General features: G+C 42.5%; 1 protein-coding gene across 1 annotated transcript in view; it reads left to right on the top strand.

Annotated features, from left to right (window-relative positions):
* Window positions 1-27,165, top strand: part of DSTYK (dual serine/threonine and tyrosine protein kinase) — a 55,672-nt gene that overhangs the window by 17,591 nt on the left and 10,916 nt on the right. Inside the window, exons 2-10 of the mRNA XM_080648906.1 lie at window positions 2,795-3,153; window positions 13,623-14,292; window positions 20,063-20,295; window positions 20,699-20,782; window positions 21,886-22,062; window positions 22,908-23,037; window positions 23,390-23,546; window positions 23,981-24,113; window positions 25,641-25,754. Of these exons, the coding sequence (XP_080505032.1) occupies window positions 2,795-3,153; window positions 13,623-14,292; window positions 20,063-20,295; window positions 20,699-20,782; window positions 21,886-22,062; window positions 22,908-23,037; window positions 23,390-23,546; window positions 23,981-24,113; window positions 25,641-25,754 (2,057 nt within the window). The remainder of the gene's footprint in view (window positions 1-2,794; window positions 3,154-13,622; window positions 14,293-20,062; window positions 20,296-20,698; window positions 20,783-21,885; window positions 22,063-22,907; window positions 23,038-23,389; window positions 23,547-23,980; window positions 24,114-25,640; window positions 25,755-27,165) is intronic.

Here is a 27,165-nt window from a genome sequence, read left to right as displayed (position 1 = left end):
AGCATGTTTTACTGGCTTTCCTATAGTTGACAGTGTCTCAGAGATGTTGAGATCTCTCCCTCTGGTGCTAAAAATGCTTAGTTGATTTTCATTATCTACTAGAGGTCCGGTGCATGGCATTTGTGCACGTGGGGTGGGGTTGGGGGAGTCCCTCAGCCCAGCCTGTGCCCTCTCACAGTCTGGGACCCCTCAGGGATGTCTGACTGCTGGCTTAGGCCCGCTCCCCCAGGGGTCCTTAGCACTACCACAGAGGCGGGAGAGGCTTCCTCCTGCCACCGCCGCTGTGCTCGCCAGCCGAGAGCCCTGCTTCTGGCTGAGCTGTGCTCCCCCTGTGGGAGTGCACTGACCAGTAGGGGGCAGCTCCTGCATTGAGTGTTTGCCCCCTGGTGGTCAGTGCGTGTCATAGCGACCAGTCATTCTGCCGTTCGGTCAATTGGCATATTATCCTTTTATTATATAGGATTACCTGCTCTCCTAGCTGCAGCAATAATAAATCTCATTCAGATTGTTTTTATTATGTACCAACTTTTGTTTTAGGAGTTATGAAGTTTGTCAGAATGAATTTACACCTATCTGAGGATATGAGGAGGACTGAGAAGAGAGGAAAGGTAGGAAGCGTAGATGAGAGTGAATCTAGTTGGACTTTTCACTGCTCAGGCGGAGAGTTCGGTAGTTAAATGAATTCTGCAAGGTGATTGGGGAGATCCTGTTCTGTTGTCCATGTTGAGATGAAGGAGGTTTTTAGTAATGTTAGTCGCTCCTAAGTGATTTGTTATGGTACTGGACTTTCCTGAGTCTTTAGCAGAATACTTACAGCTTTCTATAAACCATTCTCCACAATAAATGGGTTCTTGCACAGAGTGAACAAAGGTGTAACATAAAGTACTTACTATGTTTTCGTTGTCATGTTGGGTGTTTGGCTAATTATAAACAGATAACTAGAGTAGACTGTGACAAGTGTTGAGCTGTGAACAAAATATGCAGGCACTCAGGACAAGTCCATTGCTGCGTGCTAAGTGGTCAGACAAGAAATTGGCTGTGTCCCATTGCTTTTGATGGTAGGTCAAAGTTAGACCGGTGGTCTGGTGTTTTGCGCTTAGTAAGCACCTTACACAGGATTAGGCACTCATTTATGCTCTTTGCTTTTTCAAAGGACCCGTCTCTTCCCTAGGAGCATAGACTTCCTTGCTTCAATGTCTGGCGTTGTTGACGTGCATGTGCAGGCCAGGTGGTGAGCTTGCAGACAGACCTGAAAGGAAGGGCTCCCTGAAATGCACATGGGGGTCTGGGTGAAAGTGGACCCCTGTAAACCTTTAGGTGGTGCCATTTGTAGAAGAGAAGGAGGTTTAAGGATTTGAAATGGTAAGTTTGTGGCAGGATAGGTAGTCTAAAGTAGACCAACCTCTTCAGTGAGTCTGGCTCTCTTGCTTCATGTATAGGAACAAAATAAACAGCGTATGGAAGGTTTGCAGCTCGTGGTTAAATGACTAAAGGGAATATTGTTTGTTGGTGCCACCCCAAATTTCACTTAAGATGTATGTAAGATCAGCCTTCTTATAGCCTAAGAACCATGTGTCTGTGCCCTTCCGAACAAACTCAAGGGTTGCCTGAATCACAGAGATAGGCAGGCACTGGCACTGGACAAGTGGGGGAACGAAGGAGTTCAGAAACTGAGTTTCAGTCAGCTGATTTCCGGTTCCTTTCCTCAAACAGGGGTCTTCATGCTTTAGGAAGTCTCTTGTTCTGTCTTGAATACTATTGGACTTGTTTGTGGAAGCGTGGTTGTCTTGAAAGAACGTTTTTGAAATAAATCACATCTTCTAGATTTGTCTGGATCCTAACAGGCAGTTCTTTCCTTTTCCATAAATGGGAATGTGATTTGATTAGGAGATATTGTTCTTTTTTTTTTTTAATATATTTTATTGATATTTTACAGAGAGGAAGGGAGAGGGATAGAGAGCTAGAAACATCGATGAGAGAGAAACATCGATCAGCTGCCTCCTGCACACCTCCTACTGGGGATGTGCCCGCAACCAAGGTACGTGCCCTTGACCGGAATCGAACCTGGGACCTTTAAGTCCACAGGCCAACGCTCTATCCACTGAGCCAAACCGGTTTCGGCAGGAGATATTGTTCTTAATTGAGTACCTGATGCTTTAAGAAAACAGGTGACTTGGCAACTGGGGTGGTATCTCCAGCTCTCAGAGAGATGAGCTGGAAAAGATCCTAGAGCTTATGTAAACTTGAATAACTTTTTATTTCAGTATGTGTGTATTTAGAGATTCCCATACATTTAGTTATAAAATATGTCATCAAAGAGGAAAATAACAAGCTAAAACCTCACATGGTAGCAACACTTAAAAAGGTCGAATATGTTCAAGTATTAGATCTTCTATCCTAAGGAAGGTTTTCACTTTAATATATTCAGGTGTGGTTTCTCCTTGGACTCACATCCCAGTTAGTGGCTTGTGATTGTGACTGAGTCCTTGTAAACTCCTTAGTGTCCCTCCCCTGGATGGAAAAGGAGGGGGAGGGTAGGTCAGGTCACTGTTACCTTTCTGGAGAGAAACAACTGCTTTGGGGATGAGCCAGGGAGGGGAATTCTGTTTGATATTTGAGGAGCCTTTTCTGACTGGGATGTTTTCCTGATATCTCCTTCAACCAAGAGCTTCCTAGAAATTTTTTCTCTAGGACCCTTGCATCCTCATGGGGTCTCTGTATGAATCTCCCTCTACACCTCCTCACTCTTCTCTCTGTCCTCCTTTCTCCTTCTCACCCTCCCCCTCCCAACCAGGCCAGCTGAGCTGCATTTCCTTCCCACCTAAGGAAGAGAAGTACCTCCAGCAGATTGTGGACTGCCTCCCCTGCATCTTGATCCTCGGCCAGGATTGTAATGTCAAGTGCCAGCTATTGAATCTGCTATTGGGGGTGCAGGTGCTTCCTACCACCAAGCTGGGCAGTGAGGAGAGCTGTAAGCTTCGGCGCCTCCGCTTCACCTATGGGACTCAGACTCGGGTCAGCCACACTCCGGTTGCTCACCAGGGCGCCTGGGAGACCATCCTTGAGGAGGACCTGGAGGTCCAAGAGGACAGTGAGGATGCTGCCCATGTGTTAGCCGAACTGGAGGTGACGATGCAGCATGCTCTCTTACAGGTACCAATCTCATACTTATACAATTGTATACACATATACCAGCTTTTCTTGTATTTGAACTTTCTCAAAGGCAGTGTATACTCTTGGCTCTGAGCATCAGCTGATGGAGTTAAAGGAACATAGTCTAGGAAGTTGAAAACAGACAAGGTTGTAGAGGTGCCCGTCCCTGCCTCTGCTGCCGTGCTGCAAGGCCCTGAGCAATTGGCTTGTCTCCTTGCCTCCTGTCTCCCTTTTTAAAATAGAAGGAATGTGCCCTAGCTGGTTTGGCTCAGTGGATAGAGCGTCGGCCTGCGGACTGAAGGGTCGAGGTTTGATTCTAGTCAAGGGCACATGCTTGGGTTGTGGACTCAGTCCCCAGTGTGCGGTGTGCAGAAGGCAGCCGATCAGTGATTCTCTCTCATCATTGATGTTTCCATCGCTCTCTCCCTCTTCCTTCCTCTCTGAACTCAAAAATATATTTAAGTAAAATAAAATACAAGGAATGTGATACTTGCATCTCACTACGCTTTTACAGAATGATTATGTTCAAGGGCAGAAATCCTTTTTTCTTTCTTAGCAGGAAGGTATTCTAGGATTATCACTAACCATCCCTTTCTAAAAGGAACAATAAGGTGATGGATAATTAGTGTTGTTTTTTAAAATACATGTATCTTTTAATTGATTTTTTTTTTTTTTTTTTTTTTAGGGAGAGAGAGAGAGAGAGGAGAGAGAGAGAGAGAAAGGGAGGAGAGAGAAACATTGATGTGAGAGCGAACCATTGATTGGCTGTCTCCTGCATACCCTCCACCAGGGAATGAGCCCTGATTGGCAACCTTTTGGTGCGTGGGACGACGTCCATCCAGCTGAGCCACACTGGCTAGGGCATGCGCTTATTAGAGTTGAGACAGGTGAAGAATTTTGTATTTCCTTAGGCTTAGCCATTACTTGCTAAGTGGGACAGATCATGTTTCCTACTTTTAAAAAAAGTATGTTTTTATTGATTTTTAGAGAGAGAGGAAGGGAGAGGGGCAGAGAGATAGAAACATCAGAGATGAGAGAAAAACATCATTGATCAGCTGCTTCCTACACACTCCCCACTGGGGATCGAGCCCGCAACCCAGGCTTGTCCCTGACTGGGAATCAAACCAGTGACCTCTTGGTTCATGGGTAGATGCTCAACCACTGAGCACCACTGGCCAGGCATGTTTCCTACTTTCTAAGGAATTTTGGGAATGTGAAGACAGGTCTGGCTCAGTGTTATGAGATCTGGAGAATATCATTTGCTTCTCTTTTCAAGTAAACTCGCAAAGAGAGCACAGGTCTATGGCATATCCTAAGAGATCATGTTGCTTTTCTGGTGTTGCTGTCTCCACTTAGGGAGGGCTTGTCTCTTGTGCTAGGCTTCCTTTCCTTCTGTATAGCTGGCATTGGGCTAGTGGAGTAGACTGAATGGGGATCGGCAACGCATGTGACAATGCCAGGGGTCAGGAGTGTGTAGGAATATAAGAATGCAGACACTCTCAGCATAGAGAGTCCATCACCTTGGCTAGTTGTGCTAGGAAGGACAGGCTAGTTTGGCAGGACTAGGAGAGTGGTTTCTTTTTTCTAATATATTTTTATTTATTTCAGAGATGAAGGGAGAGAGTGATAGAAACATCAATGATGAGAATCATTGATTGGCTGCCTCTTGCACACCCAACACGAGGGATGGAGCCTGCAACCTGGGCATATGCCCTTGACTGGAATTGAACCTGGGACCCTTCAGTCTGCAGGCCAAAGCACTAAACACTGAGCCAAACCGGCTAGGGTGGTTTCTTTTTTCTTATAACCTCTTCACCTACTCTTGTTCTAAGAGGCTCGATCTCCCAGTCAATGAATGAGTCCTTGGTTGTAGCCATGGTCTGTGACATTCTAGAAATAGAAACTTAATTCCTTCCAGAGTCCAGATTTATTTTATCTTGATAAAAGCTAGAGGGGACTATGTATATAGGGCAGCATTTTCTCTCAGGTCAGTTTCAGTGTGACTTTCCTGTTTTCACACCTTGAACTTGCATTTCTCAGCTCAGGGACGCTGTGAGAGTTCTTAGATAACTCGGAGAGTAATTTTTGGATATTGACTGAGGCTCCGCAGTTGACCCATGAGCTTCTTCACAGGCATAAATATTTGATCCATACACAATCTGTCTATAGTATACTGCCCTGGTCTGGTTCCTTCTAGTTTTCAGCAGCTCATTGGTTTTTATACTTTTTTAGATTTTAATTCACTGTAAGAAATAACATTTTATAACAGGACCCAGTACATACATACACATATACTTTGAAATAAAGTTTCAGGAACCAATACTTTTACTTCTTGCAAAACACACTGATATTTTTCTTTCTATTCTATTTGACTTCATTTTGAAAAATGATGGTAGCAGCCACTAAATTGATGCTATGACCGCATACATTGTGACCTGCAGCTTAAAAAACACTGGTAAATGGGTGAAATGACTGGCTGCTCTAGATTCGTAGTGATTTTTCCTGTCATTGCCTTTTAAAAACAGTCTTGGAGTGTGAGCAAAGCCATCGCAGGAGAGGCAAATTATTTCTTTGTACCCCATCATTTTATTGGTTTCAATTTTTAAATATTTATTTCTTTCATTGGTTTTCATTTTTAACACTCATTTACTTTTGTTCCATGAATTGAGGTGATGCAAGGAGGGAAAATGAGAGCTTTCCCCCAAGAGCCTGTCTGAGCGCATAGCTTACTGGTGAGAGTGGTGCTCGCTCCTGATCTTGCTAAGCACTCAGACTGAGATGACAGCTGAGGAGGCTACCTGGTTGGGGAGTTGAGATACCAAACCAGCTTTCTCTCCACACAGTTGAAATATATATTCTTTCTTGAGGAATATTCTTTTTGAGGAATTCACAAGCCTGTGTTTCTGTTTCATGTGGTTTCTGAGGCTTCCTTAGCCAATGTTTCTCCGGATCTGCTTTATTCACTAATGGTTTTGATGTAGAAATAGCAACGGACCCCAACGGTTCCAAGTTTGAACCCTTTGATGCTGAGCCTCACAGGGGCAGCCTTTGTGGCACACAGGCCCTGCCCTGTCTCTACAGTCAGGCTCCTGTCTCCGTGCAGCACATCAGCCATGCTCAGCTCACTGCTGGGAGCATTTCACAGCCACCTTGAAGATTTTCCATGCCAGTGAGAAAGATCTTTTTGTTCAGTTCCCTTTATATTTAGGACCAGTGAGTTAGCTCTAAACAGCCCTTCCATTTGGTGTGTAAAGGGGTGGTGAAGAAAGGAAACATTTAGCTAAAGGAAACCAAGATTGAATTAGGGGAAATGGATGTTCATTTGCAACTGTCAGATTGTCAGAGCAGAATTTTCCCCTGCCCTCTTATACAATGGTCATTCTTCTAATCCGTTACTTTAAAGTCTTCATAAATTAGTCATTTTCAGTTTTTCTAGAAATAGGCCAACTCACATGAACCCGTAGTGCTGTGTGCCCAGCTTTTTAGTTCTGGTCCCTGGAGATTCTTGGTTCATAATTCAGTAGGAGAGGCACTGTCAAGCCATTAGTTTCTAAAACCTTGTTTAGTGTTAAATTTAAAGCAGTCATTTTCCAATCGGCAACACATTTCACCATTCACCATATGCACTAGTTCTGTCTTTGTGGACATACTTCCCCTTCTGCACCCTCACCCCTTTCTTTGCATACATCCATCTACCCACCTCCTTTTCTCTTTTCTTCCTCTTATAAGTCCAGTGGAACACAGTGTCTGCCTCAGAGTTGTCTCAATCTGATGTGGGGGGTGTCTGTGTATTTCTTTCCTATGAACAACTGTAAGAAAGGAATGAAAAGAAGCAGAGAAGATTAAATTTACTGAGCTTAAACAGATCCTGCGTTCCAGCAGCAGTGTTTTCTTTGCCGTGGTAGGTCCGGAGCTCTCAGTTGTTCTGTGCTTATCAGTAGCCTGTTTGTCCCCATCAGGTATTTTCTGGCCTTTTGGACAAATGTACGTGTCACCTGGCAGCCAGGCTGCCACACGCTGCCATGGTTTTTGGCTCATAGTGATGTCTGAAAGGATATATTTCAGGGGACTGAAGTAGGTTGATGTTTCCACAAAAGGTATAATAACTTGCAAATAAACTTATTTTTTTTATTATTTTTAACTCGAACCAGTTGGCATAGTAAAATTTTCTATAACCCTCAATCAATAGATTTCAATGGAAATGCTCTTTTCAAAATTTTATACAGATATTGATATTTTTAATTTCTCAGCAGTTAACACTTTCACAAACAAAATTCATTATAAAGGATCTTACTTAAAATAATAAACATTGATGCACAATTTTAATTCTAAAATTTACAGAAAATTACTTGTTGCTAGAAAGTTAGCTTCTCTCAATTTTTGTCTAGTTATTGCATTTGATATGGCACCTTATAGAACTAAATTTGTTGTGTGTTGCTTACTTTCAGTTAGATAATGAAGTTGGGATAACAGCTATAAGAGAAAAATCATGATATTCAAGAGATATTAAAATAAAGAAACCATGATTTTTGTGGGGCAGTAAGAAAAGGGAACTGAAGTATATGTTAATAAAGGATATGGGAGGTTCCGGCAAATCATCATTAATTATAAATTCTTCCTGACAATAATCCTGTATTCTTTGAATTTAACTTTTCTCTTGCCTTTCTCCTAACACACACTAATATACTTGTTTTTTTTTTTGCCAAGAAACCTGGGAATACTTATAGGTTAACTTACCTATTAACGGTATATGTGGTTTAAAGGCAAGTTTTTAAAAAATCCCTATGCTCACGAGAGAAGCCTTGATATCTCTTAGGAACAGCTTGAAGTTGAGGATGTATATTCTCAATTCACCACCAGTGATTAATTTTTAGCCTTCCAAGGTTAGCTCTTGGGGAGAAAATCTGGCTGAAATCATAATCGTAACCTTCCTCTTTTGTCTTCTCCCTTTTCTAGGATCCTGCCTCTTTCCTGCATCAAATGACTTCCCTCTCTGTTTTCACTGTCTCAGATCTGCTGCTATTTCCCTTTGAGTAGAGGATGATGGGGTAGGGGGTCTTCCCCAGTTCAGAGACTCAGAGGTTAAAAGTACTGTCAACATGCAAAACTGTTGTTGGGACTATGAAACTTACTTTCTTTGGTGATTTCTCACCCAGTCCTTGCAGGATTGTTTCATAGCTGGGCCTTTATTTTGCAGCAAACATATACTTCTTAACATAGACACAGGGGTTGTTAGGAACCCTGAAATCATCTGGTCCAATCTTTGTTCTTTCAGAACTTCCCTAGCAGATAGTTCCTGACATACAGTGGACCTTCAGTTACTATTTAACCTTGGTCTTTATAGTTGAATGGACCTGGGTTTACATCCTGGCTTTGTTACTTAACTGACTGTCCCCTCATTTGTAAGATGGAGTAGTTATACGTATCTTTTAGGACTGGTGTGAGGCTTAAATGAGAGAGTGTTTGTAAAGCACCCAGAACAGGGTCTGGCACATAGTAAGCCAGTTCCCTCCTCCCTTTGTTTGAATGAATCTGTGTCCTTGAGAAGATTCCTGCCTCTCTGTCACCCATCCCTTTCCTGAGAACCATCCACATTGGAACTCCTTCCTTTTGTCAAACCTAAGTCCTCCTGGTCCCCATGTACTTGTAGTTATTATCCTGCTCTAATTATCCTCTCTGTCTCTCCCCCTCCCCCCCGCCCCTAGTCTAGTAAGTGGTAAGATAGTAAAGCTTCAGATTCTGCTTTATATGTATCTGTGGTAGAATGCATAGTGTCTGTTCAGCACATTCTTGTCGACTTGTCTGTTTACCTGATTTATACAAGTATGCAATATAGAGAAGTTCCGATCCTTAGGGCTTCATGCTTATCAGTTGAGATGAAGAGCCCCTGTTTTGGGGTGTTTGGGATTGTAAATATATTTCCACTGTTAGCATGATGCTTTCTGTGGCTAGTTTAGGGCTTTGGTTGGGATTGTGTTTTTGGCATCTGAGTTAACCACACTGATACTTTCACTAGGTAGGAGATGAACTGGTATCCATTCCATGCTGCCTGCTGGATAAGGCTCTGGGTTGGCTTCAGACTAGTCCCAGTTGCTTACTGGGCAGGCATGTTGCAGCTCCCTTTTGAGAGTATTTGTACCAATAAGAGTCAAGGTATTTTCTACAATTAACAGGAATAGGTATTTTCCTTAATATATAAATAACATTTAAGAGTGATAGTGAGTTCAGGGAGCTATATGAAAATGAAGAAGAATCAACCCTGTGTAAAAACAAACAGGAAAAACCTTTCAACCGCCCTGTGAGACTGGCATGGGAGAAGAATTACAGTAAAAATAGGGAGAATATGGAGGCAGGGAGGAGGTCGAGGCTGTGTCCATTGTTGAGTGAGGGCAGGACAGTTATATCTTTGTGTAGTTCTCTTCTGTGTGATGTAAACCTGAGCCTTCAGGACTATAGAAAAAGCAAAGACAGCTTTAACCTACCTGTCTTCTGTCTGAACCACCAGTTAGCACAGTCCTCCTTAGCTGTAACTGAGTGCTGGTATGTGCCCTGAACAGATAAGGAGTTCTCGTCAGTGAGAGCCAGCATTCTCAGGAAGCGGTCAGGCTTCTTTGGTGGCTGATTTCTTCTTGGCATTGAAGATTGTGTCATTTATATCAAAAACAAAACTCAGGAGGTGAATTCCGGTGTCTGCAGGGTAGCAATCTCCTCTCTATTACAGTCTCTTAATCTTGCCAAGAAAATTGATGGTAACATCAACTTCAGTAGATTCCATAGATTTGTACCAAATGCATTCCACAAAAGAATGGAATTATGGGATATTCTCATGCTTCCCTGAGATTCTTATTCCTTGATTGAGTTAGGAGCAAAATGCTTACTGCTTCATTCTTGGAGGAGAGGCAAACAGCAATTCCAGATAAATATATAGGATGTGGATTGAAAGATAGAAAATTTTACTCCTGGTTATTGAAAGTGATTTTGAACAAGTAGGAAAGGCATCATTTATTTATCCATCCATTTCACATTTATTTATTGGGTATGTATGAAGGCCAGGCACTGTCCTAGATGCTGGGAAGGAGAAGATAGTCGGAGGTCAGGTGGTCATAACAGGGCCCAGAACCATTCTGGTTCATCCTTTTTTTTGTTTTTTAACTCCCTGTCTCCAGGAGACAGTGCTAGCTTCCTTTTTGTTTATAACTGTCAGGCATGAGTCATCCCTTCACCAGCAGTATTGCAGAATCACGTTGCATTCCAGTCTAATTTGTACTGCTGGCAGGAGCTCAGCCAGCAGCTCTTGCCCGTCCTCTGGAAGTTAGGATAGTCCAAACAGTGAGATCGCCGCAGGAGTTTATTAACTGAGGAATGGGGAAGAGGGAGCATGGTACTTGTTTTCTATCCATTTTTCTTTAGTACAAGAAATATTTAGGAGTGGAAAGTGTCTTTCTAGGTGCCATTGTATCAGGCAGTACCTACCATTAGAAAAACTTGAGTCCATTTTAAAAAATGAATTTGCACCTCTGAGCAAATAAAGTCAGCTATGTCTTAGAAAGGGTATTGTTTCTACAAATGGACTTGAGCTTTGGCCAATGGTTCTGTTGCACACGAAGTGGCCCTAGGAGGAAAACCTGGAAATTTGTTTTAGAATTTTAAGAAAATCCATCAAATAAACAAGCAAGCAAAAATCTTCCTGAAATTTTTCTAAAGAACACTTACTTTGGTTTTGACTATTTAGGCTTTCTTCATTAATACTCCTATAATAAGTTTGATTGACTTATATCTTTAAAATATGTATATTTAAGACAGCTTTGAAATTTGAAAATAAACATTTTTAGAGCATTTTCACTTATAATTCTCTACCATATTATAACTTTTCATTTCTTGGGATTTTCATCTAGTCTTTTTCTAATTATTATATGCAGTTATAATGTTGGCATTTAGGTAGCTGTATGTTCAACTCTAAACCTTAGAAGCTCTTACCCTCTTTTTGAACATGCCTCATGAAGTGAGGTAGTGACTCGGAACTGAAGGAGGGTTTGATTGTTTTTGTTTGTTTTAATATATTTTTATTGATTTCAGAGGGGAAGGGAGAGGGAGAGAGAGATAGAAACATCAATGATGAATCGTTGATTGTCTGTTTCATGCACACCCTCTACTGGGGATCGAGCCCACAACCTAGGCATGTGCCCTTGACTGGAATTGAACTTGGGACCCTTCAGTCCGCAGGCTGATGCTCTATTCACTGAGCCAAATCGGCTAGGGCAAGGAGGGTTTGTTTTGAATCTGTGTGTGAGTGTCAGACTAACCTTCTAATCAGAAAACATTCTGTGCAATTCGAGGCACAGATGAATCAGCAGATTTTTTCTTGGCCTAGGCTTGTATGGCAAACAGATGGATTTATGATGTGTTTGCTCAAATACAAATGGTGAGATGCTAAAAGCACTTTTCACTTTAGGGCGCTCAAAGTGGACAGCCAAATGACACTTATATGACCCACCTTAGAGTAAAACTTACTAGCACTTTGTTGGGGAAGGTGAGACCTTTGTGCTTTGCTGGGAATGGGACACCTCTCTCTCTCTCTCTCTCTCTCGCTCTTTCTCTCTCTCTCTCTCTCACACACACACGCACACACACACACACACACACACACACACACACAGAGCATGAGAAACAATAAGCTGGCATTTCTTAGTTCTTATCTAGAGAAGGAATTAAAAAAGGAAGAGGGCCTAGGTTTTGATTTTTTTAAATATTTAATCAGAAATACATGTTGCTCAAATAAGGTAAGGAATGAATACAGAGCATTAATCTGAAAGAAAATAAACAAATTGCATATCTTTTAGGTTTCAAATAAAGTACAATTTCAGCATCTGATAATTGTTAAGGAGACAGATTTGGGCAGATTTGTGTTGAGTTCTTTTATAACTGTAAAATGTGCTAGAATTCAGTGGAGGATTGATTTTTGAGCGTGTAGACCCCCCTGAAGACATCGGGAGTTGGTGTGCCTAAATGGTGATACAGGCGTGAGTCTCCTGGTCAACCCTTAAGTCTGGAATACCAGGCACAGTAGACAATTTCAGAGCTATAGAGGAGCAGCAATGCAGTGGATGGAAATATATGCTCCGAAGTGCCTCAAGATCCTCAGGAAAGAGGTATAACACAAAGCAGAAACTGTTGGCTAGGGAAAGAACCCGTAGAAGGTTGTTCCTAAACCAAACTCACTTTAGGAACTTGGGTATATCAGTTATATTTGGGTTGAGTCATATGTAAAAGACAATCAGAAAAGCAGGAGCTTGTTTAAATAAGACATGGGCTGATTTTTTTTTTTTTTTTTTTTTTTTTTTTTTTTACAAAAAAGAAGTCTGGAGCTAGGCAGGTTAGGGCTTGTGTGGCAGCTCTGTGGTCATCAGGTTTCCCGGCGACCTATTTCTTTTTATTTCATCCTCCTTAACTCTGGCTTCCACAGAGGTTTGCCTTACAGCTGCCATATGACCTTCGCTGTGCTGCATGTCACTCACATCTGTGTGCCAGGCCAGAGGGCAAGGCCAGAGGGCATACTTCTTGGCAGAATCATAGAATCATATCCCCTCTGAAGAGCTTTCCTGGAAGCCCCGTGTGCTTAATTGGCCACCCCTGTCCATAGAGGACATTGCCTTTCCAAATCGTGAGGATAAAGGTATTTTCAAGACTTAGGTGGCTAGGATTTTGGGATACCTGTAGACTCTCAGAATAGGATAGTATTAATGTTGGGCAAATCTGGCTTTTAGTTTGCTTTTGCTTGATTGGTTCAATAATATTGAGGACTTACTGTGTGCTAGACACTGGAGTTATAATCATGAACAAGATGGACATGGTCGCTGCCCTTAAAGAGTTTATTGGCTAATGGGAAAAATGTGTTTTAAATAAATGAATTCTAAATGTGTCGAATATTAAGAAAAGGAAAGGTAGAGAGTGCTTGGGATTATGTAATAGGAAAGCGTGTAAGGGTACAACATGACATACACATCAAGATTTAAAGGATGCTCAGGAGTTAGCCAGGTTAGAGATGTGGGGGTGGGGATGTGAGAGGAGTGCAAGAGGGGGATGCATGTTCCATCCAGGCAGACTCACTCTCAGTGTGATAATTTCCATAGTAGTTCTTTCTTCCATTATTTGTCTCATTTTTTCATCAGAGAGAATCAGTGAAAGTTTCTAAGCAACAGAGGAAGGCAGGGACTAAGTAGCATTCTTTTCATCTGAAATGGCTAAAGGTCTGCCATCCTTTCTACTTACTTGTTTTTTCACTCTCTCCAGATGATTGCCTGCCTGCACGGGCTACACCAGGGAGGGAGGTAGGAGGTAGACAGATGATTAGGGCATGCCAAAGTCCGATTGCCCCATTATAGAGCTGGACTTTGGTCTCAGTGTGGAACTTTGGGGAGGCAAGGATTGGTTGATTCTGAAGTGCTGATATGACCCCGTTACCCTTCCAGGATGTGGACATTGTGGTAGCACCGTGCCAAGGCCTCCGGCCCACAGTGGATGTTCTGGGTGACTTGGTGAATGATTTTTTGCCTGTGATAACCTATGCACTCCACAAAGATGAACTCTCCGAGAGGGATGAGCAAGAGCTTCAGGAAATCCGAAAGTATTTCTCTTTTCCCATATTCTTTTTCAAAGTACCGAAGCTGGGCTCAGAAATAATTGACTCCCCCACTAAAAGAATGGAGAATGAACGATCACCACTTCATCGCCAGCTAATTGACCTGGGCTATCTGAGCATCAGTCACTGTAACTGGGGGGCCGCTGGCCAGGACACTAAAGCTCAGAGCATGTTGGTGGAACAAAGTGAGAAGCTGCGGCACTTGAGCACATTTTCTCACCAGATGCTACAGGCTCGCCTGGTGGACGCAGCCAAGGCCCTGAACCTGGTGCACTGCTGCTGCCTTGACATCTTTATTAACCAGGCCTTTGACATGCAGCGGGACCTGCAGATTACTCCCAAACGTCTGGAATATACACGAAAAATGGAAAATGAGTTGTATGAATCATTGATGAATATTGCCAACCGAAAGCAGGAGGAAATGAAGGACATGATTGTTGAGACACTTAATACCATGAAGGAGGAACTTCTGGATGATGCTGCCAACATGGAGTTTAAAGGTAGGTCCCCGAGAGCTTGGTGGGGTGCCAGGACTACAGGAGCCTCTGCCCTTTCCAGCTGGAAATGGAGAAACTCAGGCTTGTCTCATCTACACCGCTGCCATCAGCAGGAGCCCACTGTAACCATTCAGCCAAAGTGGACTCTTGTTCTAAGAGACCTTCCTGGAAGATGCCACTGCCATTCCTTCCCAGGACTCTCAGCCCACCTTTTGGTAAATCCATCCTAATATGCTCTGTAATTTCCAGTTTATGTCTGGATCCCTTGACCTTAATGGAGCTGGAGGAGTTGCTTGAAGAATGCTGCTAAGTCATGCTTTCACCTTGGCTCCTTTGGCATAGCCCCATACTTTATTGGTCCTTTTGTGTGTGAATCATGGTGTCCATTTTCTTTTCAGGTTGCCCTTAAAACCCATCTTAGAAGGATTTCACAAAGTAGTATTTTTAGCTTTTCTGGTGGTCCCTTTCTTTTTTTAAAAAAAATATAATAAATCTTTATTGTTCAGATTATTACAATTGTTTCTCCTTTTTCCCCCCATAGCTCCCCTCCACCCAGTTCCCACCCCACCCTCTGCCCTTATCTCCCCCGCACTGTCCTCATCCATAGGTGTACGATTTTTGTCCAGTCTCTTCCCGCACCCCCCATACCCCTTTCTCCCTGAGAATTATCAGTCCACTCCCTTTCTATGCCCCTGATTCTATTATATTCACCAGTTTATTCTGTTCCTCAGATTTTTAATTCACTTGATTTTTAGGTTCACTTGTTGATAGATATGTATTTGTTGTTCATAATTTTTATCTTTACTTTTTTCTTTTTCCTCTTCTTAGAGAATACTTTTCAGCATTTCATATAATACTGGTTTGGTGGTGATGAACTCCTTTAGCTTTTTCTTATCTGTGAGGCTCTTTATCTGCCCTTCAATTCTGAATGATAGCTTTGCTGGGTAGAGTAATCTTGGTTGTAGGTTCTTGCTATTCATCACTTTGAATATTTCTTGCCACTCCCATCCGGCCTGCATAGTTTCTGTTGAGAAATCAGCTGACAATCGTATGGGTGCTCCCTTGTAGGTAATTAACTGTTTTTCTCTTGCTGCTTTTTTTAAAAATTAAATATATATTTTATTAATTTTTTACAGAGAGGAAGGGAGAGGGATAGAGAGTTAGAAACATCGATGAGAGAGAAACATCGATCAGCTGCCTCCTGCATACCTCCTACTGGGGATGTGCCCGCAACCAAGGTACATGCCCTTGACCGGAATCGAACCTGGGACCTTTCAGTCTGCAGGCCGACACTCTATCCACTGAGCCAAACCGGTTAGGGCTCTTGCTGCTTTTAATATTCTCTCTTTGTCTTTTGCTCTTGGCATTGTAATAATGATGTGTCTTGGTGTGGTCCTCTTTGGATTCCTTTTGTTTGGGGTTCTGTGCGCTTCCTGGACTTGTAAGTCTGTTTCTTTCACCAGGTGGGGGAAGTTTTCAGTCATTATTTCTTCAGATAGGTTTTCAGTATCTTGCTCTCTCTCTTCTTCTGGCACCCCCATAATTCTGATGTTGGTACCCTTGAAGTTGTCCCAGAGGCTTCTTACACTATCTTCAACTTTTTGGATTTTTTTTTTGCTTTTTGCTTTTTCAGTTGAGTGTTTTTTGCTTCTTTGTATTTCAATTCTTTGACTTGATTCTTGCATTCCTCTAGTCTGCTGTTGGGTCTCTGTATAATATTTTTTATTTCAGTCAGTGTATGTTTAATTTCTAGTTGGTCCTTTTTCATATCTTCGAGGGTCTCGCTAAATTTATTGGCCTTTTCTAGGATATTCTTGAAAAGCCTTATAACCGTGGTTTTGAATTCTATATCCAGTCATTTGCTTTCCTCCATTTCTTTCGTTTGTGATCTGTTTCTTTGTCTCCACATTTTCGCTGCTTCCCTGAGTTGGTAGGGTAGCTTTGTGTGCTAGGTTTCCTATATGGCCCAGTGGGTCGGCCTCCCCAGTTAACCTGAGGTGGACACTCTTGATGCACCCCTTTGTGGACTGTGTGTACAGCCTTGTTGTAGTTAAGTCTTGATTGTTGTTGGTATCACTGGGAGGAATTGACCTCCAGGCCAGTTGGCTGTGAGGATCAGCTGTGTCTGCGCTGGGAGAAGTTCGGTGCTGGAGACAACCTTATAGGATCAGACTTGCAAAATTGCAAAAGCCTTTGTGCTCAGCTTGGATGGGGCGGAGTCTCAGGGCGGAGCAGACAGTCTTGGCTTCCCGTCAGCCCTGCCCTTGCACGTGCCTCCAGACCTCTGCCTTCCGTGGCTCCCCTGAGTTTCCGCCTGACAGTCCAGATTCCCCCCGTAAGAGTGTGGGTCCCCAGGGGCTCTCCTGGAACTGGGGTTCAGTGCAGTCGGAACTGGGGTTCAGTGCAGTCTGGAGCTTCCGACTCCCTTCTGCTAGGGAAAGCCTGCGGCAACCTCCGCATTCAGTCTTCTCTGCGAGCACTCGCACGCGCGCGCCTCCAGACCCCTGCCCGCCATGGCTCCCCCGAGTCTCCGGGTCTCCGTGTACCTTTCTCTCTACCTGACAGTCCAGACTCCCCCTGTATGAGCCTGGGTGTACGGGGTTTCGCCCGGAACTGGGGTTCAGTGCAGTCAGGGACTTCCTTCCCCCTCCCGCCAGAGAAAGTCAGCCAGGCACTCAGCCGCCCTTCCTCTCTGCGTGCGTGTCTCCATACCTCAGCCCTTTGCTGCTCCTCTGATTCTCCGTGAGCTTTTCTCTTTCCTTCTAGTTGTAGAATTTCCACTCAGCCAGCTTTCCTGTGGTTCTGGATGATGTCCATTCTGTCTTTTAGTTGTAGTTTTGAAATTGTTGTGCGAGGCAGCAGTTTAGGTGCCTACCTATGCCACCATCTTGTTTTCTCTCCTGGTGGTCCCTTTCTTACAAATGGCTATTAATAAAGTTGGATCAAAGTGGTTAGTCAGATCTTTTGGTTTTAGATGCTATTGACTTTGTATACTGACAGCTACATAAACATTAGCTCTACTACCCATTAACGTGACATGGTTTGCAAGTTATACTTTAGGTTCTCAACATGGCTCTACATCCAAATCACCTGGGAGGCTTTTTGAAAATATAGATGCTCGAGACTACTAATTCATCAGAATTTCTGACATGGGACCTAGCATCTGTTTTGTCTGTGTGTACATGTGTGTTTTGTGTGTTGTTTCTTTCAAAATCTACCTCCCTAGGTGAATTCTATTTACTGCCATTTTCTAGATGAGGGAACTGAAGCTTAGACAGGTTAAGTAATTTGCTCAAGGTCACACAACTCCTAAGTAGTAGAGGCAGAATTTAAATCGATATAGTCTGATTCCTGAGCATATACTCTGTTTCCTATGCTTTACTTCTTAATCTGATTCTTGGTGCTGGATGCCACTGTCTTCCTGGTAACCAGCTTCAAAACCTCAGCATAGTCTTTAACTGTTTTCTTTCTCTCATCCACACATCCATTTGGTTGCCAAGACTTGATGTGTCTTCTTCCATATTGTACGTCTACCTCTGCTTTCCTATTCCTCCTCTTTAGTCTAATGGAACTGTTGTTATCTGGTTGAACTTGGTGACATCTTTCTGTTTCTCCAGTTCATCTTTATTGGATCGCTGTTCCTACAGACTACGTTTAGACTCCTTCGCCTAGTATTAGAGGTTTTCCAAAGCCTGGCCCTTACCAACTTTCCCAGTCTTACTTCCCACTATGCACCTTCCTGTAATTTTTGTTTGGGTTGCTCTCAACTGCTTGCTGTCCTCTATATGCTCCTTTTCCTTTTCCTTTTCCTTTGCTCATGCCCTGCTCTAAACTGGAAATGTCTTGTATTGTCTGTGAATGCTACCTACCTTTCAAGCTTCTTCCAAGTAACATTTTTCATGAAGTTGTCTTTACTTTTCTTAGCTATTTTATTATAGTTATTAATAATTATGTTGTTCTATTTTCTAAAGAATAGAATCTGGATCTTATTATATCCCCTGCAGCAAATAGCACAGTCTGTTATAGTACATTTTTGGAGAATGAATGAGTATTGAATGACAGTATATGGCTGTTAAACTTATAGGTAGAGAGGATGCCTCATTTCTTACCTGTATTTCTAAAGATAAACAAAAATACCTCTTTGTTGACTTCCTACAGTGGGGAGGAGTTGCTGGGAAATGCTCACTTGTAGTGGAAATCCTAGGAAGTCTCCTGAATAATTAAAGAGACTGGAGTGGCAGTGCTAGTACCACAGAGCACATAGGGCAGCTAGGTTGGGCATTGAAATATTTGATTGTCTATTTTGTGTCAGGCATATTATGTTTGGTGCCTAGGATACAATGGTTAGTTCAACAGACGTGGGAGTAACTGGGAACAGGTAAATCATGTCTGGCTTTGTTAACTACATTGTGTTTTTGTGGATCTACTTACCTGGTTGGCTTACGTGCCTACTTCTTACGTTGTTCTAAGTCCTTTCTGGATATTCTTGAGGCAATGATAAATAGATTTAGAAGATATCTACCACATGTTCTAGGAAGCCAGATTTTTATTACTTTTTTTAAAAAAATAAAGATAATGCATACATGCTTAGTATCATGACATACATACTTGATAAAATATTTATTGCTTGAAAAGATAATACCAGTATACGTAGTACTTAACTCAAAGGTGTCAAAGATACTGTCCCCCAGTCATCCAGATTTCTTCCATATCTTCTGCCCCTTGTTTTTTCACTTACTTGATGTCTTAGAGATCTTTCCATAAATGTGCATACAAGTTTGTCTTCTAATGAATCTATACCTAAATTTATTTAACTACTCCCCTACTGATGGACATTTAGTCTATTTCTTTTTTCTTTTCTTTTTTTTCTTTTACTATTACAAACTGCTCTGCATTGATCATCATTGTCCATATATATCTTTGGGACTTGTAAGGGTATATTTATAGAAAAATAATTTCTAGAAGTACAGTAGTTAGGTCAAAGGGTATATGGGGTTTTTTGTTGTTAGTTGATGAGCTTAGAATTTTTGTAGATGTTACCAGAGTTTCTCCAAAGAGGTGACATTAAATTTCCACCAGTAGACACAAGAATGCCTTTTTAGGAGTGCAGTTTTTGCAGGTAATTTATCTCCTCTTTACTTCTTTAGTCTTCTGGCTTGCAAAACAGCCATTGGTGGGGATAATCAATGCTCCAATTTTTATATTTATATAATTTTTGTATTTATCTAGTAATTGATTAGACTTGAATTCCTAACTCTGGGATTTTTCTCAATATGCTAGGTAGTGTGAAATATGACTTTGGAATTCATGAGCTTTGGGTTCAAATGCTGGCTGTAGTACTTCCTGCTTGGACATTCCCAATGCCCAGTTGTCCTCCATTGAGGCTGTTTCCTGATCCATAAAATATAACCAATAATACCCACCTGACAAAGTTATTGTGAGGATTAAATTAGACTACATATTTAAAATACTTACTATAGTGCTTTCAAAGAGTCTGTACTCAATAAATGTTCTTCCCATCTTATAAATGTGACCAAAAAGCTAACAACATCAATAGGCTTATTCTAGACACAATTGCTCCTTCTCAGGGATCTTAGCTCCCTTAAGTACTTGAGGGTTACAGGGCCCCTGATCATCCTGAGGTTCAAAGGTCATGAGTTGACCATGTGTTTTATAGCCACTGTCATGGTAGCTCCTTGGCTTGGGAGATGCCTTTAGTCAGTGTGCCTGCCCTTCCCTCACAGCCAACTAGCTCATTTCTCTGCCTCTGTAGATGTCATTGTTCCTGAGAATGGGGAACCAGTGGGCACCCGAGAGATCAAATGCTGCATTCGACAGATCCAGGAACTCATCATCTCCCGGCTGAATCAGGCGGTGGCTAATAAGCTGATCAGCTCGGTGGATTACCTACGTGAGAGCTTCGTTGGAACCCTAGAACGGTGTCTGCAGAGCCTAGAGAAGTCTCAGGATATCTCAGTTCACATCACCAGTAACAATCTCAAACAGGTACTCAAAGAGTGTTTAAGACACCATGTTATAGATAACACATGAAACAGAATCCACACACAAGCCCAACTTCAAGTTAGCCATCGGTTTCCCTTTCAACAGTTTGCTGATCCAGTTAGAATTTTATTTTGTTTTCCGGTCACATGACCACTGCCTGCGGGGGGCGGGGGTGCTTGTGAACTGTACAATTGCAGTTAAGGCAATGAGCAAGAAGAAGGTGAAGAAAAGGGGCCCAAATAGTCACAACATACTCGATGATCAACTTGCATTGACTCTGCACTTATATTGAGGGATAAATTTGAGAGCCTTGAGACCAGGCTATATCTTGAAGTAAATATCATTTATTGCATTTTGTAAAAAACCACTCAGGGATACTGATTTCCTTCTGTGTGTTCTCTTCCAGATCTTAAATGCCGCCTATCATGTGGAAGTCACATTTCACTCAGGTTCCTCGGTTACAAGGATGCTGTGGGAGCAAATCAAACAGGTAGAGGTTGCTTAGAGAAAAAATGGTCAGCCCTTAGTTGACTCAAATGAATCTTAGTCACTCTGAGAGAATGAATATCTAGAATCTGTTAGTGTGAGGTGGCCATTTTCCCTAGTTTGCCTTCCTGGGAGCATTCTGGTTCGTGCTTATTCTGATGTAATTATTAACATTGCTGCCTTGAACTCCTAAAAGTGGTGTATTTAAGTTCTATTTTATGGAGCCGTAAGACTCTGCTTCACTAGCTTTTTCATATTTCTTTGTCCTAACTTAAATGTTTTCTCAGAACCAGGCTTTATTGCCTGAGGCCACATGTGGTTCCTTTTAAGTGGAGTTAGTTACTAACTTCACAGAGGGATGTGTCAGGTACTTCCTGGTACTAGATATAATGTATTGAGAGTTTGTGGGCACCTAGACTAGGCCTGGTGTTCCTTAATGCTTTCCGTTGGGCTGAGCCCTGATTTTGAGGTAGATGGAATTAGAGAGGAGTGTAAGACTTCATAGGGCTTCTGCCTTAAGAATGGATAAACCAGCCCTGGCGGGGTAGGTCAGTTGGGTTAGAACATCATCCTGACCCTCCAAGATTGTGGGTTCATTTAATCTTCAGTCAGGGCACATACAAGAATCAACCAAGGAATGCACAAGTAAGTGGAATAGCAAATCAGTGTTTTTCTCTCTTTCCCTCTCTCTCTCCTCTCCACCTCTCTCTTCTTCTCTCCTTCCCTCCTTCCCTCTCCCCCTTCCTCTCTAAATCAATTTAAAAAAGGAAGGAAGGAAGGGAGAGAGGGAGGGAGGGAGGGAAAGAGAGAGAGAAAGAGCCCTGGATGGTGAGGTTCAGCTGGTTGGGCATTGTCCCATATGCCTAAAGGTTGCTGGTTTGATTCCCAGTCAGGGCACATGCCCAGGTTGTAGGCTTGATTCCCAGTAGGGGGAGTGCAGGAGGTAGCTGATCTATGCTTTACTCTTCCTTGATGTTTCTCTCTCTCCCTCTCTCTTCCTCTAAAAAACTCAATTTAAAAGTATTTTTAAAAGAATGGAGAGGGTCGGTGTTTTTTACTGGTTTCTTCTCCCATCCCTCAATGTTCTTATTGTCCTTGTCCTGGCAGATCATTCAGCGCATCACATGGGTGAGCCCACCTGCCATCACAATAGAATGGAAGAGGAAGGTGGCCCAGGAAGCCATTGAGAGCCTCAGTGCCTCCAAGTTGGCCAAAAGCATTTGCAGCCAATTCCGGACCCGGCTCAATAGTTCTCATGAGGCGTTTGCAGCCTCCTTGAGGCAGGTGGGTATGTAGGGAAGGAGATACAGCTGGGTCAAGCAGAGAAGAACCTCATCTATTGGGTAATATTTTGCTCTCTGCTCACATAATTTTTAAGAAGTCATCAGTATATATTTTTTTATTCTGTTAAAGGAGGTCTGGCCCACAGCCATATAAGGCCCATGAAATCATTTGGCCTGGCCCTGCCAAGGCATTAGGGGTGAATTAATTAAATGTTTGACCAAATGTAGAAAATATAGGCTAATTGTCAAGTTGTTAATTTTGTATGGCTTGTGAATGATGTTATAAATATCCAAATGGCCCTTGGCAGGAAAAAGGTTTCCTACCCTCTACGTTCAAGGATAATGTCACATCACAGGAAGTTTTGTTAATAAGTTTTTCATGTGGATATTTTTCTATTCTAACTCTAGGGAGAATGCAGGGAATGAGTTAATTTCACCCTGTTTCATTGAGTAAGGAATGAAAATCGAGGGGCAGGAATTTTGTGTAAGTTTATATAGAATTTTAGGATTGATGACAGAAAGGGATGACTCTCCAACTTCAGTACTAATTTGTAATTATATAACATCTGCTTGTCCCTTTGGGGGGTGTGTGTGTGTGTGTGTGTGAATATGTGTTATATGTGTGTGCTGGGTGAGGGTGGGTAGATGTGATATGCATCCAGGAGGAAAAATTATTACTTGTTGAGAGCCCATTATGACTAATCTCTGAGCTATATATGTTACATACATCTTATTTAATTCTCACAGTTATTCTTATGAGGCAGATATTATTCTTATACAACAGGAGAGGAAGCCAGAGCGAGGGACTTAACTAGGTCATGTCTTTTTTTGTGTGTGTCCTCCCAGCTGGAAGCTGGCCACTCAGGCCGGTTGGAGAAAACTGAGGATCTGTGGCTGAAGGTTCGGAAAGATCATGCCCCTCGCCTAGCGCGCCTTTCTCTGGAGAGCCGTTCTTTACAGGATGTCCTGCTGCATCGTGAGTCCTTTTTTCCACAAGTAAATTGGAGGAGGTTCTCTTGTTCAGCGCTGGGGAATCCAAGTGTCCAAAGCTGCGTTCTTGCGAAGCTGCCTAGTACTCCCTGATGTGTGTTTGCATTCCTGAAGTGTGTTTGGTTCTGCTACTTATGTACTCCAAATAACATGACTGACGTTTATTTAAATCAAACCAGTTAGGTTACTTTCTGCTGGTTTAGAATGACATCAGAATTTCTCTCCCAAGCATAATTATGACTTCCTGCCTCTAGGCAGGTCCATGGCTAAGAATTTTGGGGAGGATGCCCAGCAAGTTCCCATCCCTCCTGCCTTATCTCTGTCTCTGTACCTTGTAGATAAACCTAAACTGGGACAGGAACTGGGCCGAGGCCAGTATGGTGTGGTGTACCTCTGTGACAACTGGGGGGGACACTTCCCTTGTGCCCTCAAGTCGGTTGTTCCTCCAGATGAGAAGCACTGGAATGACCTGGCCCTGGAGTTTCACTACATGAGGTGGGTAGGGTCTCATTCACCTCTATGGGAAAAGATCCAGAGAAGAAGCCAGAAGCCTGGCATAAATTTTGTACCAAGAGCTACAGCATGCCTGGTCTCTCCACACCCAGGTCTAAGAACGTGGTGGACCAGTATTTCTAAGTCTGGTCTAGAACTGCTCTCTTCAAGGTCTTTACTGTCTTTGGCTGCCCTTTCCCAACATCCTAATTTCTCAGACTCATCCTTTCATTTGACTTTCTTCCTTAGTCCTTAACACCTATCAGTTTTTAGATTCCATAGTTCTTTGTCCTTGTTTGAGAAGCCATTCTCTGTGCCCTCTCTCTGCACTGAGGGCCATTATCTATGGACCTAGACTAAGCATGGTCTTAAGGGTATTCCTTCCCACATGGTTGCATGCTGTGCATTATAGCCCAGACCTCTCTCCTTCCTGCCAGGTCTCTGCCGAAGCATGAGCGGTTGGTGGACCTCCATGGTTCTGTCATCGACTACAACTACGGTGGTGGCTCCAGCATTGCCGTGCTGCTCATTATGGAGCGGCTCCACCGGGACCTCTACACTGGGCTGAAGGTGAGGCGAGGCAGGGAGAGGGAGGTGCAGCTGACAGCCAGATCCTGCCTGGCCTTTCATCCTTTCTTGTTTGTTCAGAGCTTCAAGCTTTTCTAAGACATGGTTGGAATAATCAAGCTTTATTACCCTTATTTCCCAAAAAATCTTTAAAAATTTTCAGAATCTATTTTTTGGCCCAGTTCATATCCAGAATACTGTAATTTAACCACTTTTCCGTCCTGTGGTGGGGAAAATCTAGGCTACTCAGAAGCACAGAAAAACTTCCTGTAGCTCTGCTGTTCTTTCCCTTTTTGCTGTCAATGTAGAAGACCAGTTTTTGTTGTTTAGTCAACCCATATGTTTAGTAGTGACTACTTTGTACAAGGCCCTGTATTAAGCACCATAGAGTCAAAAGTATAATTACCAGGACTTTTAAGAGAATTATAGTCAGTGAATATTTGAATATTCTATGAAGATGGGACATTTGAGTTTAACAAGTACACATTGATGGCTAAAATTTGGACCTATAGAAAGAAGAGGCCATACCAGGGGGAGGAAATAGTGCAATGCCAAGAGCATTGGAAGGCCAGTAAGGACACTCATCAACATTGGAATAGCTGGTTCATTTTGGAATTGTTGAGGGGTGAGGAAGGTAATGTGTCAAGAAATGTTTGGAGCAAGTTATAGAGGACTGAAAATGTTCAGAGTTTCCATAGAATTCAAATTCTGTTAATAGATAGCAAGAAGCTATCAAAATATTTTATTCAAATGAAAGACCCTCAGTTGGGTGCTTCATTTCCCTCCTCTAAAATAACCATCAAAAGGACTAGAGCAGTGGTCGGCAAACAGCGGCTCGCGAGCCACATGCGGCTCTTTGGCCCCTTGAGTGTGGCTCTTCCACAAAATACCACGGCCTAGGCGAGTCTATTTTGAAGAATTGGCGTTAGAAGAAGTTTAAGTTTAAAAAATTTGGCTCTCAAAAGAAATGTCAATCGTACTGTTGATATTTGGCTCTGTTGACTAATGAGTTTGCCGACCACTGGATTAGAGGTTTCTTTTGTCTACGTACCGGAGCTTAGTAGAATGGAGGAAAAGCTAACCCCAGAATATCTGGGTAGGCCCCTTCCCATAGATTTCTCTTGTCCCAGTTTGTTTGGAAGCTTCCAGAAGTAGGACAAAAGAACCCTTAGAAATGCTTGCAGGAACCGTGAGAAGTCAGTATGATCTTTAGGGGTTAGAATGAGCTCATGCCTCTAGTCATTTGGTTGCACCTCTCCTAGTCACATCTGGGGATTATCCGGCTGGCTTAAGTGTAGCCTCCAAGGGATTCTATCTGGCCTGTATAGCTTGCGCTTTTTTGCTTTTTCTTTGCTTCCCTCTCCTAACTGATTTCCTCTTCCCCCTTTTTTTTCACCCACTTTTCTGTCCTTGTATACCCTAGTACAGCCAGTCTTTCAGACCTCACACAAGGAACTCTTCGTTGGTGTAAGCAGATTGGATAGACAAGTTGTCTTGCTAGTGACAAATAAGCTCTTTTGTTTCCCCAAGGCTGGGCTGACCTTGAAGACACGTTTGCAGATAGCACTAGATGTGGTGGAAGGAATCCGCTTCCTGCACAGCCAGGGACTTGTGCACCGTGATATCAAACTGAAAAATGTGCTGGTAAGGAAGAGCTGCTTCTCCAGCATAACGTGCTGCCTCTGGGTTAAGTGATCTTTCTAGGGTACACTTAAATGTAAGTTTGGTCACAGGAGAAGACTGGAGGGAAAGTAGTAGAATTAACAGCAGAATAGTTGGGTGGTATTTTGGACTTAAAGTTTAGGGGAGACTTGCATCAGAGACCCAGTTCATATTGCTTTAGGTTTTTTCTCCCAATACTTGAAAACATTTAAATTTACAGAAAAATTAAAAGAGCAGTACAATGAAAGCCTATATACTATTCACCCAGATTCATATTCTTTATTTTTCCTAGTGGTCTCTACACACACACACACACACACACACACACACACACACACACACACTTTTCTTATGAAAATAAATTGCAGATAACCTGTCATTCCTAAATATAGGCGTATCTTGTTTTATTGTGCTTTGCTCAACACACTTCACAAATACTGTGTGTTTTTTTTACAAATTGAAGGTTTGTGACAACCTTGCCTTAAACAAGTGTACCGATGCCTTTTTTCCAATAGCATTTGTTCACCTCATGTCTCTGTGCCACATTTTGGTAATTTTTGTTGTTATATTTGATATGGTGATCTGTGATTAATGACCTTGGATGTTACTATTGAAATTGTCTTGGGGTACCACAAACCACACCCATATACGGTGGCAAACAATTGATAAATGTGTGTGTTTTGACTGTTCCACTGATTCCCTGAGACACAACAATGTTGAAATTAGGCCAATTACTAACCTCACAATGACCTCAAAGTGTTCAGGTGGAAGGAAAAGTCACCCATCTCTCACTTTAAATTAAAAGCTAGAAATGATTCAGTTCAGTGAGGAAGGAACATTGAAAGTTAAGAGGCCGAAAGCTGGGCCTCTTGTGCTGGTTAAGTTGTGAATGCAAAGGAGAAGTTCTCGAAGGAAAGGAAAAGTGCGACCCAGTGAACACACATATGATAAGAAAGCCAAACAGCCTATTGCTGATGTGGAGAATGGTCTAGTGGTCTGGATGGAAGATTAAACCAGCCACATTTCCTTAAGTCAAAGCCTAATCCAGAGCAAAGCCCTAATTCTGTCCAATTCTTTTCAAGGCTGAGAGAGGTGAGGAAGCTACAGACAAAAAGTTTGAAGCTAGCACGGGTAGGTTCATAAGGTTTAAGGAAAACTCTGAAGCAGCAAGTGCTGATGTAGCAGCCGCAGCACATTGTCCAGAAGATCTAGCTAAGATAATTAATGACGGTGGCTACACTAGACAACAGATTTTCAATGTGGATGAAACAGCCTTCTGTTGGAAGATGAGGCCATCCATGAGGTTCTCAGCTAGAGAAGACCATGGCTGGCTTCAAAGGTTCAAAGGACAGGCTGCCTCTCTTGTTAGGGGCTAATGCAGCTGGTGACTTCA

Source organism: Plecotus auritus, assembly GCF_963455305.1.
Source record: "Plecotus auritus genome assembly, chromosome: 12".
Classification (NCBI taxonomy): domain Eukaryota; kingdom Metazoa; phylum Chordata; class Mammalia; order Chiroptera; family Vespertilionidae; genus Plecotus; species Plecotus auritus.
The sequence above is the reverse complement of the archived record's forward strand: the minus strand, read 5'-3'. Positions and strand labels throughout refer to the sequence as shown.